The sequence below is a fragment of the Paroedura picta genome, chromosome 1 (assembly GCF_049243985.1).
Source record: "Paroedura picta isolate Pp20150507F chromosome 1, Ppicta_v3.0, whole genome shotgun sequence".
Taxonomy (NCBI): Eukaryota; Metazoa; Chordata; class Lepidosauria; order Squamata; family Gekkonidae; genus Paroedura; species Paroedura picta.
Genome location: NC_135369.1, coordinates 59,292,918 through 59,309,085, shown reverse-complemented (window position 1 = coordinate 59,309,085; position 16,168 = coordinate 59,292,918). Strand labels below are relative to the sequence as shown.

The 16,168-nt window shown below is 41.7% G+C and overlaps 1 protein-coding gene across 2 annotated transcripts; it reads left to right on the top strand.

The window, feature by feature from the left end:
- The first annotated feature begins 60 nt into the window (after window positions 1–60).
- On the top strand, window positions 61–16,057 carry BPNT1 (3'(2'), 5'-bisphosphate nucleotidase 1). 2 transcript variants are annotated; one of them, XM_077339770.1, is made up of 9 exons: window positions 61–217; window positions 4,651–4,833; window positions 6,627–6,731; window positions 7,110–7,217; window positions 10,153–10,201; window positions 10,472–10,563; window positions 13,246–13,443; window positions 14,219–14,324; window positions 15,463–16,057. In XM_077339770.1, the coding sequence occupies exons 2-9, from the start codon at window positions 4,714–4,716 to the stop codon at window positions 15,609–15,611; spliced, it is 927 nt and encodes a 308-aa protein (XP_077195885.1). In that variant the 5' UTR covers window positions 61–217; window positions 4,651–4,713; the 3' UTR covers window positions 15,612–16,057. The 2 variants fall into 2 exon arrangements, with proteins under 2 accessions (XP_077195885.1, XP_077195896.1); XM_077339781.1 differs by having other exon boundaries at window positions 92–217; window positions 4,655–4,833.
- The last annotated feature ends 111 nt before the right edge of the window (window positions 16,058–16,168 follow it).

Below are 16,168 nucleotides of genomic sequence, written 5' to 3'. Positions count from 1 at the left end.
ACAGATGGTTAAAGCTAAACCTGCGTGCAGTAAATATTTCTGCATACATCCAGTGATAGCTTCAAACTGAGAAAAATACCGGTGATCCAAGTACTTTAGGACCCGGTGGAGAGGCGGAGGCTGGGCGGGGAATAGAGGAAGTCAACGGAGGCTTGGGCTCGAAGGAATTGGCTCCTCAGCGAAAGTCTTGGTCCGGGAACTGCGCTTGCAAGCTTAGGTACGTTTAGTCGGGTCAAAATGTCCCTGCTGAGTTTGTTTCCTAGATGCTGGCATGCCTGTGAGCGGGCGGTAACCATAAAGGGCGACATGGGGGAGGAAACCAGAAGGCAGGAGGGTTTCAAGATATGTTATTTTTCTTGCGCTGTCAGGCTGTAAGTAAGTTCGTTTCGGATCACTGTTATTATACTGTGATGATTCGGACAAAAGTCATTAATGTAACGATCCCACATGTGCGCAAATCCACGCGCGTTGCAAGAAAGAAAAAAAGCAAACCTTTTCAATGTTCTTATCTGCCCTTCATTTCATTTGCAAAAGGTGGCTAATGTTGAAGGAATGACTAATCCACGTTAAAATTTGACAACAATCCTGTGCTGGTACTTCTGAATGTAAATCTCGTTGATCACAGACAGCCATGTGCAGTATTAGGATTGGGCTTTTTTGTATAAAGTCAGGGGGGTTATAATAGTGGAATTTGTTATTTCAACAAAAAATTCCAGAGCTGTTGCACAGGGTCTGCGCATGTGTGTTAGGTGCCATCAAATAATTAATGACTTAACTTGACTCTTTGAATTAATAACCTTCCAAGCGACCTGCCCTTAACAGCGTTGCTCAGGTCTCCCATGACTGAGTCAATCTTTCACATGTTGTACTGCTGTCTTGAACTCTTCCTAGTGTTATTGTCTTTTCCAGTGACTCTTAATAAACTCTAATAATATGACCAAAGTGCAATAGGTCATTTTAACTTCTAAGGAGAGTCTAGGCTTGATTTGATCTGGAAGCCATTTATATGCCTTTCTGTTGGTCTGTAGTAAAATTCTCCTCAAACACCACTTTGCAAACGAATCGAGTTCCTTCCTTTCTGCCGTCTTCACTGACTTTCACACTCATACGTAGGAATGGGGAATACTGTAATATGAGTGATCTTTATTTTGGTTACCAACAACATGTTCTTACACTTAAGGATATTTTCTGAATCCATCATGGCTGCTCAGTCTCAATCCCCTTCTGATTTCTTGGTTGACAATGGAGCGAAGAGATAGAAAATCTTTCCTAACTTCAGTCTCTTATCTGTTTTGTGTGTGTGTGTGTTAAGTGCGTTCAGGTTGTTTCTAACTTATAGCAGACCTATGAATTAATGACCTCCAAAACATCCTATTGTTAACAACCTTTCTCAGGTTTTGCAAACTGAGGGTTGTGGCTTCCTTGATTAAGCAAATTTATCTCAGGTTTCTCAATATTCTGTCCTAATAGTAGCTTTATACAGAGTATAGGTTGTACATCAAAACAATGTAGATTGAGTGTCTCTAGTCACTAGGCCATTGTTTTGTTTTCCGTATTTGTTGGGGTGGTCTTGGGGTGCAATCAATAGCGGCAGGTCTTGGTAACGCACACAGCCGTTTCTATAGAAAAAAAAGGCTGTCCCACTAGCGCTGTTCTTGTAATGCACAAGTTTCCAGTTCTCGTAACGCACAAGTTTCGGTGATCTCGCTGAAATCGCAACAAAGAAGGCGATATTTTTCCACGCTTCCTCCCGTCCCTGGCCTCCCGTCAATCAAATAGAACAGCCAACTGTTTGTGCTTCCCTTTAAAAACTGTTTTTTAAAAAACTGAAAACACCAGTAGCAATGCATATTTGTTCATTCGATGTATCAGAAAGACCTTTTTCGCTGGCATAGGTGCTGGCGCTTAATTGTTTACATGCTCTTAAAGTAAAAAAAAAAAAAATCTCTCCCCCCCAGTGCAATTTCTGGCCGAAATTATGGGCTGTGTTGAACAGGAGGCTGTATTGTGCTTGGAAACTTTATAGACAATTGCTTGTGGAGGGATTTCAGCCAAAGAAGCATCGCTTATTCATTGCTTTGGCCAGTTTAAAGAAAAAAAATGGTGATTGCGACGCCAGAAGCTCGGGTGCAAAAGATTAGGGAAGGACATGCTTGCTACCGCTATATTGAGAACGCACATGTCTTCTTCGGATGTGTTGCAGATTGTTCTCAAGAGTCTAGCGGTTTTTTTTTTAGGGGGGGGGATCCATTTTTGTGGATTCTTGGGATTTTTATGATTTCTTGGGATTTTTATGATTTTATTATTTCTAGCTTATCTTGATTCATACTTCTCGTGTTCTATATTCCTGTTATTTGTATTGAACAGCTTTGTGTCCATTCACATCAACAATGAGCATCCTTTCTGCTTTCGTCCAGTTGCATCATTAAGATTAGCTCTATCGCTCTTCCCCAGTAGTTGTTTGAATACTATCCAAGGGGTGGGGGGTGGCTGTTTCCCAGCACTGTACCTTTCTTCATTCTGGATGGGCCTCATCATAGGTTTTTCGAGGTATGAGATTATCAGCAGCAGTTCACCATTGCCATCTTCTGCATTCTACTAACCAGGGTTACCCTTCCTCATCCCGGACAGAGCCCACCCTAACTCCTCCTCCTAAGCCCTTACAGCTTTATTCAGTCTGCGGCGCCCGTGGCGCCACAGGCTGTGTAAAGATATGGTCATGTCATCCCACACAACCCCCCCCCCCCGCCAATTAGGAGCCTGGAGGGAACAGGGAAGGGAGGGATCCCAGGTGGGTGTGATTTTCGGAATGATCATACCATTTCTGGGGTTTCTCAAAGCCTGGAGAATTTTCCAGGGGTTTCTCAACAGTAAAAAGGCTGAGAAAGGATGCTTTTGATGCATAGGAAGAAACTAGATGGTCGTATTTCGTTGTTTTCAAAACTGTAGGAGGTATATACTTCTTTGGAATTTTTTTTAAGAAAAGGAAAGGGCAAAGAAAAGCAAATACTGAGCAAAAGCTGGTTTGTAATAGGAGTCAAATAAGGAAGTACCTCTTTAAAACGAGAAAAGGCGTTTGTTGCATAAGTGGATCAAAGGTAAGAAATACCTCTGAGAAGAAGGAGAAAAACAAACAAAGTGAAGTCATGGAGATTTTCCTTTACAAATTACGATGTTAATTCAAAGTTTGCTAGATTCTGTTGATGATCCAGATGAACTGGATGCCCTTTGCAACTATTAGCATCACTTTACTGCCCTTCCGCTTTCCCTTTTGCCTTGTTTGATATTCAGCATTGATTAACCTCATTGCATATTCCACATGTAAGAGAACTTATAGTGTATTTAATGAAGGCTAGGAATCCTAACATTACCCCTCAAACTGGGGATGAGAGAGATTGAGTCAGTGTTTCATAACTCAGCAGCCAAAACTGCTGTCATGACAGTGCATCTAACAAACACAAATTCTGTAAAAACAATTTTTGATGGTGTCAACCAGGATAAGAGTGCAGCTCACTCACAAGCAGTAGTGTGGTCATAATTGTGCTGCCCTGCCAGGCTGCACCTACTCGTCCAGGTTGCCATGCTGAGGTAGGGCTGCACAAGTCCAGTCCAGGATGTCAGAAGGTGGGAAAACAGTTCACACAGTAGGCAGGACAAGGAGAGGAGTCAAGCTGTGCCAGGGTCAACAGCCAGATAGATGGTCAAAGCCAAACCATGGTCAGAAGACAGGGATGTAGTCAAAAGCCAAGCTGTAGGTCTGGAGCCGCGAGCATTGTCAGGAGACAAGCTGAGATCAGAAAACCGGGAGTCAGGCTGGCAGTCTGGAGCAAGGAATCACCTGGAAAGACAGACAGGTAAACGCATGCATTACACCCACAAAGCAGCTTTCAGGCCCTCCTGAAATACAGCAAAGCTGGTTGGGTCCCAGTCCTCATCAGAGGAAGGTGGTGCAGCTGGGTCCCATCTACTTTGACAGTGAGCTGGCGGGCATGCCAATCTTCTGACAGCTGTCAAGGTAGATCACCTTCACCAGCACTGCCCTTTGGGGCTTGCTGGGATCTTGGGACCATCAGTGCTGCTCTTCCGGCAATTCTTCAGGGCTGGTGGGCATCTTATCCCAGGGTTTTACATAATAGGGTTGGGTCTCAGTCTGGCTGGTACCAGGCTGCTTGTCCTCCAGAAGATCAGACCACTCCTTGTCCTCGACATCTGGGTCTCCCAGTGCCTCTGAGAGATCCCCTGCATCCAAAGCTCCCCCTGGCACTGGAGCTGAGGATGCAGGCATGATAGTAGCAGTATAAAATGATGTCTAAGTGTATGGAAACTTCCAATGTGACCAGTGCTCTAGGCATAGTATGGTATAGGATCTGAGAGATCTAGATTTGAATTCCCATTCTGTTGGGGTGATATTGGGCCAGTTCTTCTTTCTCAGCCTGACCTACCTCATGAGGTTGTTGTGAAGATAAAATGGAGGAAAGGGGAATGGTATGGTAAATGGCTTCAGGTCTCCATCAGGAAGAAAAGGAAGGCTTAAATGTATAAGTACCTAGCAACAGAGGATAGCCTACCTCTGCCACAATGGTTTCTCCAAACTCGTTCCTTTCCATTTGAATTTCATTGTGTGACTCCTGTGACTTGTATTTGTTTCAGATAGCTGCTGGCTACACCATTCACAAGACTCTTCTTGGTTTTCCTGCCCCTTGTGCAATAAGCATGGCTTCTAATACAAGCGTTCTGATGCGTCTGGTGGCTTCGGCATATTCTGTTGCTAATAAAGCGGGAACGATTGTCAGGGAAGTGATGGCTGGTGGAGACTTGGGCATAGTGGAGAAGGTAACTAGGTTGATGGGTTCCTGTATAATTTTGCTTATTAAAGAATCTAAGTTTGTTTTGTTATAAATCTTGCCAACATCAGATGACTGAAAGAAAATGCTGGCTGTTTGAAGAATTATAGATCTTCTCTAAGTGTTCAATGTGTCTGTCTGTCCACCATCTGGATGTAACCACAACTTGTTTAAGGCTCTAGATGAGAGACTAGGAAATTAGGAACTAAAGTCCCAGAGCTCTGTCCTGTTCCTTTCCTGTTCATGAGCCTAGAATCATTCTGGATGTTTATGGATCATTTCTTCCTTTCGATGCTTTTAAATACTTCTGCTTCTCTTGCAACTTGTGCTATAGTTTGGGTTGTGCCATACTGGCACACTCCTATGTGATTTATTTTGACACCTCCTCAGATTCCTTGTTCTCTTATTGTGTCATATGTGCCCAAGCTAATACTGGACATGAAAAACGCATTCCAGGGCCAGTGTGCAGAAGAGCCCTCTGCTGACCCCAAACACTCACTGTGTTCCTATTGCAATTATCTTCAAAGCCCTAATAGGACTGCAGCGGTCATTTCAGGAGGGATTATTATTGCTTATCTCATGGCTGAAACCAGTTGTTCACCCCTGGCAAGTCAGTGAATGAATGGCTGACTACACCTGTGCATTATAATAATGGGAAAGGACATGGTGGAGAAATATAGCATGTCTGTTCTGTGCACAAAATGACGGTGGTTCATCGTCATCTCCAATTAAATGGATTCCAGGTAGTGAGTGGAAAATAATTTTGTATGAGATTCTAAAGAGCTGCTGCTTGTCAGAGTAGATTAGATTCCTTACTAGGGTTGCTAACAGGCCTGGAGAAATATGTCATTTTAATAGAGGCTTAATATACAGCATAATGGTAAATAAAAATACCTGACAAATAACATCTTATTAAGTGTCTATTAAAGAGACAAAACATTTCCCCCCAGTTTATATGACAGTATCCTGTGCTGAAAGTTATACCAGTGGCAAACTCATTTAGAAAGCATGTGTGTTCAGGCAGTGTGCAGAGTGAAGGAGAATTTGGTTTTAACCACTGCACCACACTGACTCACAGAATAGCTTAACATCTTTTTTTTCAAATAAGAGAAATAGTTCTCATGGTGTTGTTATCTACTCTGACAATGGATTTTGAGCACAGATTGGAACACCTGCTTTCTTAGATCCTTTAACTGGAGATTCCAAAGACTGAACCTAGGATCTCCTGTGTGCAAAGCACATACCTGGGTATTTAGCCACAGCCCTTCCCATTATTGATCCAGGAGAAGAACCTGATTCAGTTACTAAATCCAAACAATAACAGAAGCAGAAAATTGAAATTTCATTTCTGCATCTCAGGTTTAAATGTTTGTATCTAAGAAATGATGAATGGGGGAAAATCAGTGACATTGTCTGTTCCTCTCTATTTTTATCTAAGATAAGATATTTCTAATCAATTTTGCCATTGGTATGCCAAAAGAAAATTATCCAAGTATCACAGAAGCAAAAACATAGGCTTACATTCGTTTAAGTTCCAGTATTTCCCTCCCCGTGACAAAACTTGGAGGCATTTTAAAGCACAGAGATACAGGATTAAAATTCAGGCTTATATCAAAAGACATATCAACATGGCCCCATTGGTGGCTAATTAAGTCCAGAGATGACCCATGAGCAGACAAAACAGATCTTTCTACAACCTGAGATAAGCTGCAAATCTGAACTCGATCTATATGATCTGTATCATTGCTATGAACATCAACTTATGATTTTCCTTCCTAATAGTGTGGAGCTAATGACCTGCAGACTAAAGCAGACCGACTGGTACAGATGAGTATTTGTTCCTCCCTAGCACGGAAGTTTCCAAAGGTGGCAATTATTGGAGAAGAGGTGAGGACTCTGAAATTCTGCAGTTTCCCCTTTGTTCTTTACACTGACCACTTGTTTAGTTAGATACACTACTCATTTTGGAGCAGAGAAATCTATGTGGTTAGTCATGGCCCCCTCTCATTGTGAGGGTTCCTTCCATAAGGTCCACCATTGTGTAGAACTGTGTTATCCTAAGTAGGGAGGGGGCAGTGGTGGGATAGAAATCTTGTCCCACTATAGGTTTCTTGCTTTTCTTAATACTTGGTGGCATGCTGATCCCATGTTATCCATCTTATAAAAGCTTTCCTGATTGGCTTCTTAAATGTAAGTAGGTGAGTTCCTGTATACTAGTTAGGGTGAGCATTGTTGACTCTGAATGTGTGTATCTTTTAAAATCAGGATCTTCCTTCTGAAGAGGTAAATGAAGGACTGCTTGAGGTTGGCCAGTATGAGGAGATACTGAAGAAGGCATGTCCTCCTCAGTATAAAGCTATCAAGGAGGAAGAGGTATTTAAATCTGGGCTTCACTGTTGATCAAACTGGTTCAGTATGATAGGGCCATACTGATAGTTTTCTGCTGAATGTGCCACTGAGGAACACCATAATCAATATTAAGCTATTCCTGAAAGACTTTCAGGAGAAGGGCGAAACAAAGAAAAAAGAAAGTAGAATAGAACTGTATACATAGTGCAATGTACAAAATATATAATTTAATAATATTGCAAGTACTAAAATATTATTTTGAAAACAACGATCTTACCATTAAGCGTATAAGTACCTAATCCCAATATAAAGACAAATGTCTGTTTGTATAAATATAGGTTAAAAGGCACATAATGTCTCTGTGTGCAAAACCCAATACCAGTGGATTTCAGCAATAAGCCTTCCTCAGTGATGTAGTGGTTAGGAGCATGGACTACTAATCTGGTGAGCCAGGTTTGATTCCCCGGTCCTCCTCCACATGTAGCCAGCTGGGTGACCTTGGGCTCACCACATCACTGACCGAGCAGTAATATCAGGGCTCTCTCAGGCTCACCTCCCTCACAGGATGTCTGTTGTGGGGAGAGGGAAGGGAAGGCGGCTGTAAGCCGCTTTGAGACTCCTTTGGGTAGAGAAAAGTGTCAACTCTTCTTCTGTAAATCAGTCATACATAGAATGAGGAAAAGAGAAAAATAATTATTTTATGTCTCTTAAGAAACAGCAATTCTTTTGAAATAAATGGAACTGGGATAGCTGCCTTACTCACACTGAGATGTTAACCCATGGAGTCAGTGAGCTCAAATATTCTTGAGATACAACAAAGGCAATTCATCAAGATATGAATATTTAGGGCATTTCCATGCATCGGGGAAAAATAGCGTTACACCAGCTGTCTGGCGTAGCACTGAACATTATCGTGCTTCCAAGCCTCACCTTTTTGCTATCTTGCTTTTGTATACCGTCTTTACGTGCTTCTCACCCTCCATAAGTGCTGCTGGAAATGGTGGAAGAGCAACACGTTTTACACGTGACTTTCTTCTGCCTGTCAATCAATCCTGGCTGCCATTCCCCTTCCTCCATACTCTTAAGGTACCGCGATGCCTACTAATTAAAAAAAATATTAGTTCTCCGTTTAAATGCCTGTGCATATATCTTTAAAAAATTAATCTCATTCCTGATTTTGGGGGAGAGGGGGGGAATTATTTCTGGCATCACCTGCTCCAGGATGTTAGACCTTTTTAAAAAAGAAATTCCTGTCCCCAGGATCAAGGGAGAGGGAGGCGGGTGCGAGGGCCGGATGAGGCAAGCGTCTTTAGCACGTTTTAGCCTCCATAACTTCCCCCTGTTGGTTGCTCTCCTGTAGCTCACACTAAATAGGTTGGGGAATCCACTCTATGTGATTCCCCAACTAACGCTTTAAAATGGAGGATGTAGCTGGCCAGTTACTGCCCAGACACTGCATATTGGCTGCATCATATGGAGGGGCCAGAATATAACGACTACGTAAGGTAAGTATTTCACTACATTTAACAGGTGCAGAAATGCCCTTAGTTTGGCCATGAATCTAAAATACACAGTAACTAAACAACTGCAAATTAAGTAGTCTTATTATTTTAGAAAAATATGTAGCCTGTTAGAAAATGGGACAATATTTACCTAGATCCAATCTGCAATCTCAAAGCTCCAATGGAGTGCTTCTAAGTTTAATTATAGGACTATTTTAAACATGATATTTTAGCAACCTGATTGTATAATTAAATTGCATATTAATTTTTTTACATTTGCACTATGTGCACAGTTATATTCTATTTTCTTTTTCTTTGTTTCAACCTTTTTAGTTACCTTTCTCATGTAGGGTTGTGTTTTTGCTCTCCTTTTTTGGTTGGACTTACTTTCAGGAGAAGTAGTGGCTCCATAATAGGAGATTCTACTTTGCCTGCAGGAAGTCCCAGATTGTTTATAGTCTGTCTCACTAAACCCAAGGCTTTCTCGGCAGCTAACAGGTAAAGACTCTAAAAACAATGGCTACATTCAGCGGTCATGTTTATTCATAATAGTTTGTTCATAGAGGTAGGGGTTGGGGTTGAGGGTAGAGGGGGGTTTTCCGCCATGTTGTTGGTTGGCTGGTCTATTGTATTTGTATTTTTTGTCCATTTTAATAGGGTTTTAATGGGGTTTTTAATTGGACATCAGTAACCCGCTATGAGCCTACTTGGGAGTGGTGGGTAATAAATTAAATAATAAACAATAAGCCTGATTTATTCTTAGTTTCACTACTTGGAGTAAGGAATGCAGAGGTGCAAGCATAAAGTGGGCTTGCTCTAGTTTGCTGGTGGTGTTTGCAAATGGCTGCCTTCAGGTATTTCTCTAGTTTCAGAATGTAGAAACAGTGTACAAGATTAAAATTACAAATATCCTCATCAGGTTTCCACATAAAATAGGAATCAGTCCAAAAGTTTTGATAGAAAAAAGAATGTTCATCAGCCTTCTAATTTGTTTATGTATTGTATGACATGTGTGTAATAGAGCCAGGAGATCCTAAGATTGTCTGGCTGCCAGGCAAGAGATGTTCACAGGTGATTCGCCGTTGTCTGCTTCTGTTTCATGACCCTAGTTACCCTTGGAAGCCTCTCATCCAAATACTAGCCAGGGCTGACCCAGCTTTGTTTCTGAGATCTGATAGGATAGGGCTTGCCTTCTAAAAGAGAAAAAAGAGAAAAGTGATGGAGCAAACTGATCCTAGGGGGAGCTGGTCTATTAGAGCAATAGTCAACTAGGTCTGCCACTACTGTATGCAAACTTTGCATTCCCATATGATGGAATTTGGAACAGGAGGGTCCATACAGGAAATATATTCTTAAAAATACTATGGTTCTGTTGCCAAAAGTGCAACACATCCCTTCTGTGAATTTCTTGACCTGTATTTCTTTTTGAAAATCTCTGGTTTTACTTTTTTTCAAAGCTTGTTGTTTGGGTTGACCCACTGGACGGAACCAAAGAATACACTGAAGGTTTGTTTATTTTTTTCCTTCTATGGCATGAAAGTTTTATTATTTTGAATAAGCACAATACAGAATGCATCTGGAATATTCAGGTTTAACTTTTCATGTGTAAACATGTCACCCCTTAAATAGGCAGATAGAGGTTGTGATCATCTTTTGGGCCAGTCAACGTCTCTTAGTCCAGTCTACTTCACAGGGTTGTATGATAGTGGCAGAAAGTCAGAATTATATGTGGCATGTCTTTTTTTATAGCTACAACCAGTTTGTTATCTTTTCTAGGTCTTCTTGATCACGTAACTGTTCTTATTGGAATTGCTTATGAAGGAAAGGCAATAGCTGGAGTTATCAATCAACCCTACTACAACTATGAGGTACACGACTATTTGATTTGCTGGAAAGTATTGAATAATTCTTATTCTAAGAGCATGTCCTCATTTCTGTACACAGCACTACTAGCTGTCTGGAGCTAGCTTGGAGGTGGGTGACTTGTTTTTTTCTTAAATTCCACTTCTCAAATACTGTGTCCACAATCCATATTTATTAACCTTTGCAAACCTGCTGCAGTTTATGGAGGACATGGGATAGTACCATCCATGATTCGTGAATAACGTTATTGAGCATCTGTGACAGGGACAGGAGAATGAGTCCACTTAGCAGAGGAGGAAAGCCCTGAGCCATGGGTAGAAAGCAAAAGGGTACACCAACAGCTCTGAGAAGCCCGCTCAGACAAGGCAAAGCAAACCCCATGGATCTGGGGAGGGCAAAGAATGCTGGAGACAGGCTGAGCAAGCAGCCATTACCAGCAGCTGGGGAGTAGGTGGGGCAGCAGGTCTGCCAGGCCAGGGTACTTGATAAGGCAAGGCTTAGAAAAGCAGAGGGAGGTTTGCTGGGGAGGCACAGTGGCAAAACTTTGGAGCCATGAGGCAGGAAGAGTGCTGCCAGCTACTTCATTGCACTGTATAACTGTATAAGAGCCAGTTTGGTGTGGTTGTTAAGTGTGGCGACATCTGATCTGGAGAACCAGGTTTGAGTCCCCACTCCTTCTTCACATGCAGCCAGCTGGGTGACCTTAGGCCAGTCACTGTTCTTTCAGAGCTCTCTCAGCCTCACCTACCTCACAGTGTCTGTTGTGGGGAGAGGGAGGGAAAGTGATAGTAAGCCACTTTGAGACTCCTTAAGTTAGTAAAAAGTGGGGTACACAAACCCAGTTCCTCTTCTTGGAGGACTGAATAACTGACTGGGCAGTCCTGCTTGTGCTTGGGGGAAAGGGATCAGTGGTCTCTAAACTCTTACCCAGATGCCTATGGGCTTCTGTACCACAGGTCACCCAGAAGATGCCCAGTGCTGCCACAGCAAAACTCATTAATTACCTTTCTAGGGGTTTCAAAAAAAGAGTTGGAAAAGAGGAACTTTGAATTGATATATATTTTGATGCTAATATTGTTATAATAGTTTCCATAACAGTTAACTGTGGAATTCTTGTGTGTTTTTTTCCCATTATAATACAGCAGAACAGTCTACTGTGCTCTGTTGATATAAAGCCTGAATACATAAAAAATTTTCTAGATAAGGTACCATGACATACTTGCCATAGTACGCCATAATATACTTGTCCTTATAAAAACATTCTAAAATTGGAGGACAAAAATGTATGAGAGAGTCTTGATAAGTTCATCTGTCGTGGTACAGAAAAATAACTACTAAACTAAGCGGTGGACTAAAGTACTTTTCACAGGGGGCGGTGTGGCGGGGCTAGCCAGGGGGTGGAAAACTCCTCCCCCCCACCATCTTGTCAACATGGTGCATGACACACTAAGTTAGATAATGGGAGCTTACATTAAAGGAGAGCTGTTTTTTTTGTACCCAGCTTTTTTACTACCTGAAGGAGTCTCAGAGCAGCTCACAATTACCTATTCATCCTTTATGTGAGGTAAGTAAGGCTGAGAGAGCTCTGAGAGAATTGTGACTGGCCCAGAGTCACTAGCTGGCTGCATGTGGAAGAGTAGGGAATCAAACCCAGTTCTCCAGATTAGAGGCCGCCTCTCTTAACTGCTACAGCAAACTGACTCTCAAGCTGGAAAGGTTTACCGATTTATACCACAGTGCCTAATAGATTTTTATACCTCACTTTTCACTACCAGAAGGAGTCTCTAAGCGGATTACGATTTCCTTCCCTTTGTCTCCCCACAACAGACATGAGGTAGGTGGGCCTGAAAGAGCTCTGACAGGACTACTCTGTAAGAACAGAACTAATAGGACTGTGACTAGCCCAAGGTCACCCAGCTGGCTGCCTGTGGAGGAATGGTGAATCGAACCTGGCTCGCTAGATTAAAAACCACCGCTCTTAACTGCTACACTAAGCATTTTGTACAACTCCTTTTGTGAAGATGAGAGGCATAATGAAAGTCCAGAAGTCCATCCTTGGTTATTTTCTTGTTTTTTCACTATAACAAGGCAAAGCTTTATGCTATGCTCTGTTCATATGAAGCCTGAATCCATAAACTCTTCCAGATGTCTTGCACAGGTATCTTTAGCTCTATACTATACCTAATATTTACTATATACTCACTGCCAGTGATAGGACCCACAGTTTATCTAAAGAGGAAAATAACTGCATCAGATCTGGAGATATTGCAGTAATGCTTCTGAATCAGTTATTCTCCTCTTTAAACAATAAAGGTAAAGGTAAAGGTATCCCCTGTGCAAGCACCGAGTCATGTCTGACCCTTGGGGTGACGCCCTGTAGCGTTTTCATGGCAGACTCAATACGGGGTGGTTTGCCAGTGTCCCCCAGCCAGCTGGGTACTCATTTTACCAACCTCAGAAGGATGGAAGGCTGAGTCAACCTTGAGCCGGCTGCTGGGATTGAACTCCCAGCCTCATGGGCAGAGCTTCAGACTGCATGTCTGCTGCATTACCACTCTGCGCCACAAGAGGCTCTTTAAACAATACAGCTGGTAATAAGTCCAGTTAGTATACTTTCCATCTTCCTCTTTAAAGCCATGCTGAAGGACATCATTACTATGTGTTAAATTTGTGTACCTTCTCTGCAGGCAGGTGCAGATGCAGCCCTGGGCCGGACAATCTGGGGAGTCCTGGGTTTGGGTGCCTTTGGATTTGAACTGAAAGAGGTGCCAGCTGGGAAACATATCATCACTACTACCCGGTCACACAGCAGCAAACTGGTCAATGACTGCATTAGTGCTATGAACCCTGATAATGTTGTGAGAGTTGGCGGGGCAGGAAATAAGGTATGGAGATTATTTTATTTCAGCTATGCCAAAGTGGGGATCCATTGTTTTGAAAACTGAAACTACAAGTTATTCTGCAAATGGAGCTAGTACTTTCCTTCCCCCTCCCTTAGCTTTCACTGTCTTTCTAGGAGACAGGAACAAAGATTAATTTTTTTAGAAGAAAAAATTTAAATGTGCACTATGCAGTTTATTTGGGCTTACTTACATTGTAGCTGTTTTTGTTGAGAGCTGCTGTATGTGCCTTTGGGGGAAAAGGCAGAATATAAATATTCAAATCTAAATAGACATACTAGTCCCAGTTAAATATAATTTTATCAAAATGCTACAAAACCTTTGTGAACTATTTAAGTTTTCATTGAGTACTGGGATCTGGTTTTCTCTGTCTTTGTCTTATTTGTCTGTCTGTCTGTCTGTCCGTCCCTCCCTCCCTCCCTCCCTCTCTCCAAACAAAAGTATATTTGAGCAGTGAAAAAGATGCATGCCTTTTCTGTAACTAAAACTGTTGAAATGGTCTTTTGCTGGAATCAATTTGGGCTGCTTAGATCTCATCTTGAAATTGATTCCTTTTGTTTTCGCACCAGCATAGCAGATTCAGTTTATCATATTACTGCAGCAGTGTGATGGATAAGAAGAAAAATATACACACAAGTCTATTACTGTGTAGCTATCAAAACTAAACAAGGGTTCTAAGCTTGTGGGATTTTTGTTTGTTAATACATTTCAGTATCAATCTGTTGCAAAAAAATGTCTATAAATTCTTTCTTTGTATCAGATCATTCAGCTTATAGAAGGCAAAGCTTCTGCTTATGTATTTGCCAGTCCTGGGTGCAAGAAATGGGATACTTGTGCCCCAGAAGCTATTTTGCATGCAGTAGGAGGTGAGTTGACTGGTAAAACATGTTTAAAAGAATTGAAATGTTTCAATGTACATAAAAATGCAGCACAAAAGTATTGAAAGCTGTGTGTGGTGTGCATTTTTCTCCTTGCCAGCGGTTGAGCTTATTTATTAAATTTCTATACCACCCTCCCAAAAACAACTCAGTATCGCCGTGCCTTCATGAAAACCAGTGCTGACTTATGTGTTTTTATGGTTAGTTGGCTTTTTTTGATAATCCCTTAGTAAAGTTATTACTCTTAGTAAAGTTAGAGGCCAAAACAGATGTGTCCTGTGATTCAATATTCCCAGCTACAGTTGCAGAAGTTGGTAGAAACATGACTCAGACTGAGGCCATGGTGCTGAGGGGGAACGTCTTTAGACTGCTCCTTCCTGCATTGTGGGACCAATCACAAAACGACAGCCTAGAAGGGAAAGGTACAAAATGTTGGGAGGTTAAAGTCCAGCAGTTCCCAATGTTCTGTGAAAATGAATGTTTCTTGCAGATATAAGGATGATGCCTCCTGTCATCTTTTGAAGCACCTCTTCAGAATGTTAGGAGGATAAAAGTTTCACTGTTTTAGAAGTGTTTGGGAGAAGAAACAAGTGGGTGCCAGGAATCACATGGGGTCCATGGTTGTCATGATAGGGATTACTGGTATGGATGATGATGAAGAAGAATTGCTTCTTATATGCTGCTTTTCTTTACCAGAAGAGTCTGAAAGTGGCTTACAATCACTTTCCCTTTCCTCCCCCCACAACAGGCACCCTGTGAGGTAGGTGGGGCTGAAAGAGCCTTGATATTACTAATCAGTCAGTATAGCTTTATCAATGCTGTGGCGAGCCCAGCCGGCTGCATTTGTAGGAGCGGGGAATCAAACCCAGCTCACCAGATTAGAAGCCGCAGCTTCTAACCACCAAGCTGGGTCTCTGGATGAATTTCATTGTATATAAACAAAGTCTGGAAAAAGAAAAGTCTGTTCCTGAGTTTCCAAGGACAGGGCAGAATATAAATCAAATAAGAAAAATAAATGAATAAATAAAAGGAAAGCAGTTTTTATGGCCATTTCTTTTCTCTGTAGAGATGCAGCTTCAGTGTCTAAATGCATAAACACTAATACTTGTTTTCCTTTTTTTTCCAGGCAAGCTTACTGATATCCATGGGAATTTCTTTAATTATAATAAAGAGGTCAAGCACATGAATTCAGGAGGTGTCCTCGCTACCTTGAGAAATTATGACTATTATGCCACTAGAGTTCCTGAGGCCGTTAAAGATGCTCTTGTGCCTTAAGTGATGGATGATGCATTCCACTTAGTTGGGAAGGAACTTTTCTAAATCTTAGCTGGAATCGGTTAATGTGTATGGAATTGAATTAATGTTTCTTTCTGCCGTAATGTTTAGCAATCTTTTTTTTGTGTGTTAATTGTTGTACCTTATGGTACTGGCTGAGAATTTGACTTTAATTTTTGGTGGAATAATATATTTTCTTAGGATCCATAAATATATATATGTTTAATATGACAATTCCATATACATTCCTATTGAACAGTTGGATCCCTGTTCCAATCCAATTACCTTGCTAATGGAAGGAAAGACACAAAAATTTATTACACCACTATTGCCTTTTCATGGTACCAAATACCCTTTGTATGTAAACATGTATAGTTTAACTTTTTTATGTAGAATATATCATTTGTCAAAATGTCATAGAGAATAAAGCAGTGATTCTTATATCAGATTATCTATAAACTAGTAATCAAGCCCGCTGCAGGGGAATGCAGCGGGCGCTAGGTCCTACCTCAGTCGGCAGCGGGCTGGTCGGCGGCGGCGGGCTGGTCGGCGGCGGC

Bases quoted from the DNA above. Each gene is read 5' to 3' on its own strand.
- BPNT1 (XM_077339770.1), top strand. From the start codon at position 4,714: ATGGCTTCTAATACAAGCGTTCTGATGCGTCTGGTGGCTTCGGCATAT. The intron at 6,732-7,109 runs GTGAGGACTCTG...TTTTAAAATCAG, and splicing joins TGGCAATTATTGGAGAAGAG to GATCTTCCTTCTGAAGAGGT. The intron at 14,325-15,462 runs GTGAGTTGACTG...TTTTTTTTCCAG, and splicing joins TATTTTGCATGCAGTAGGAG to GCAAGCTTACTGATATCCAT.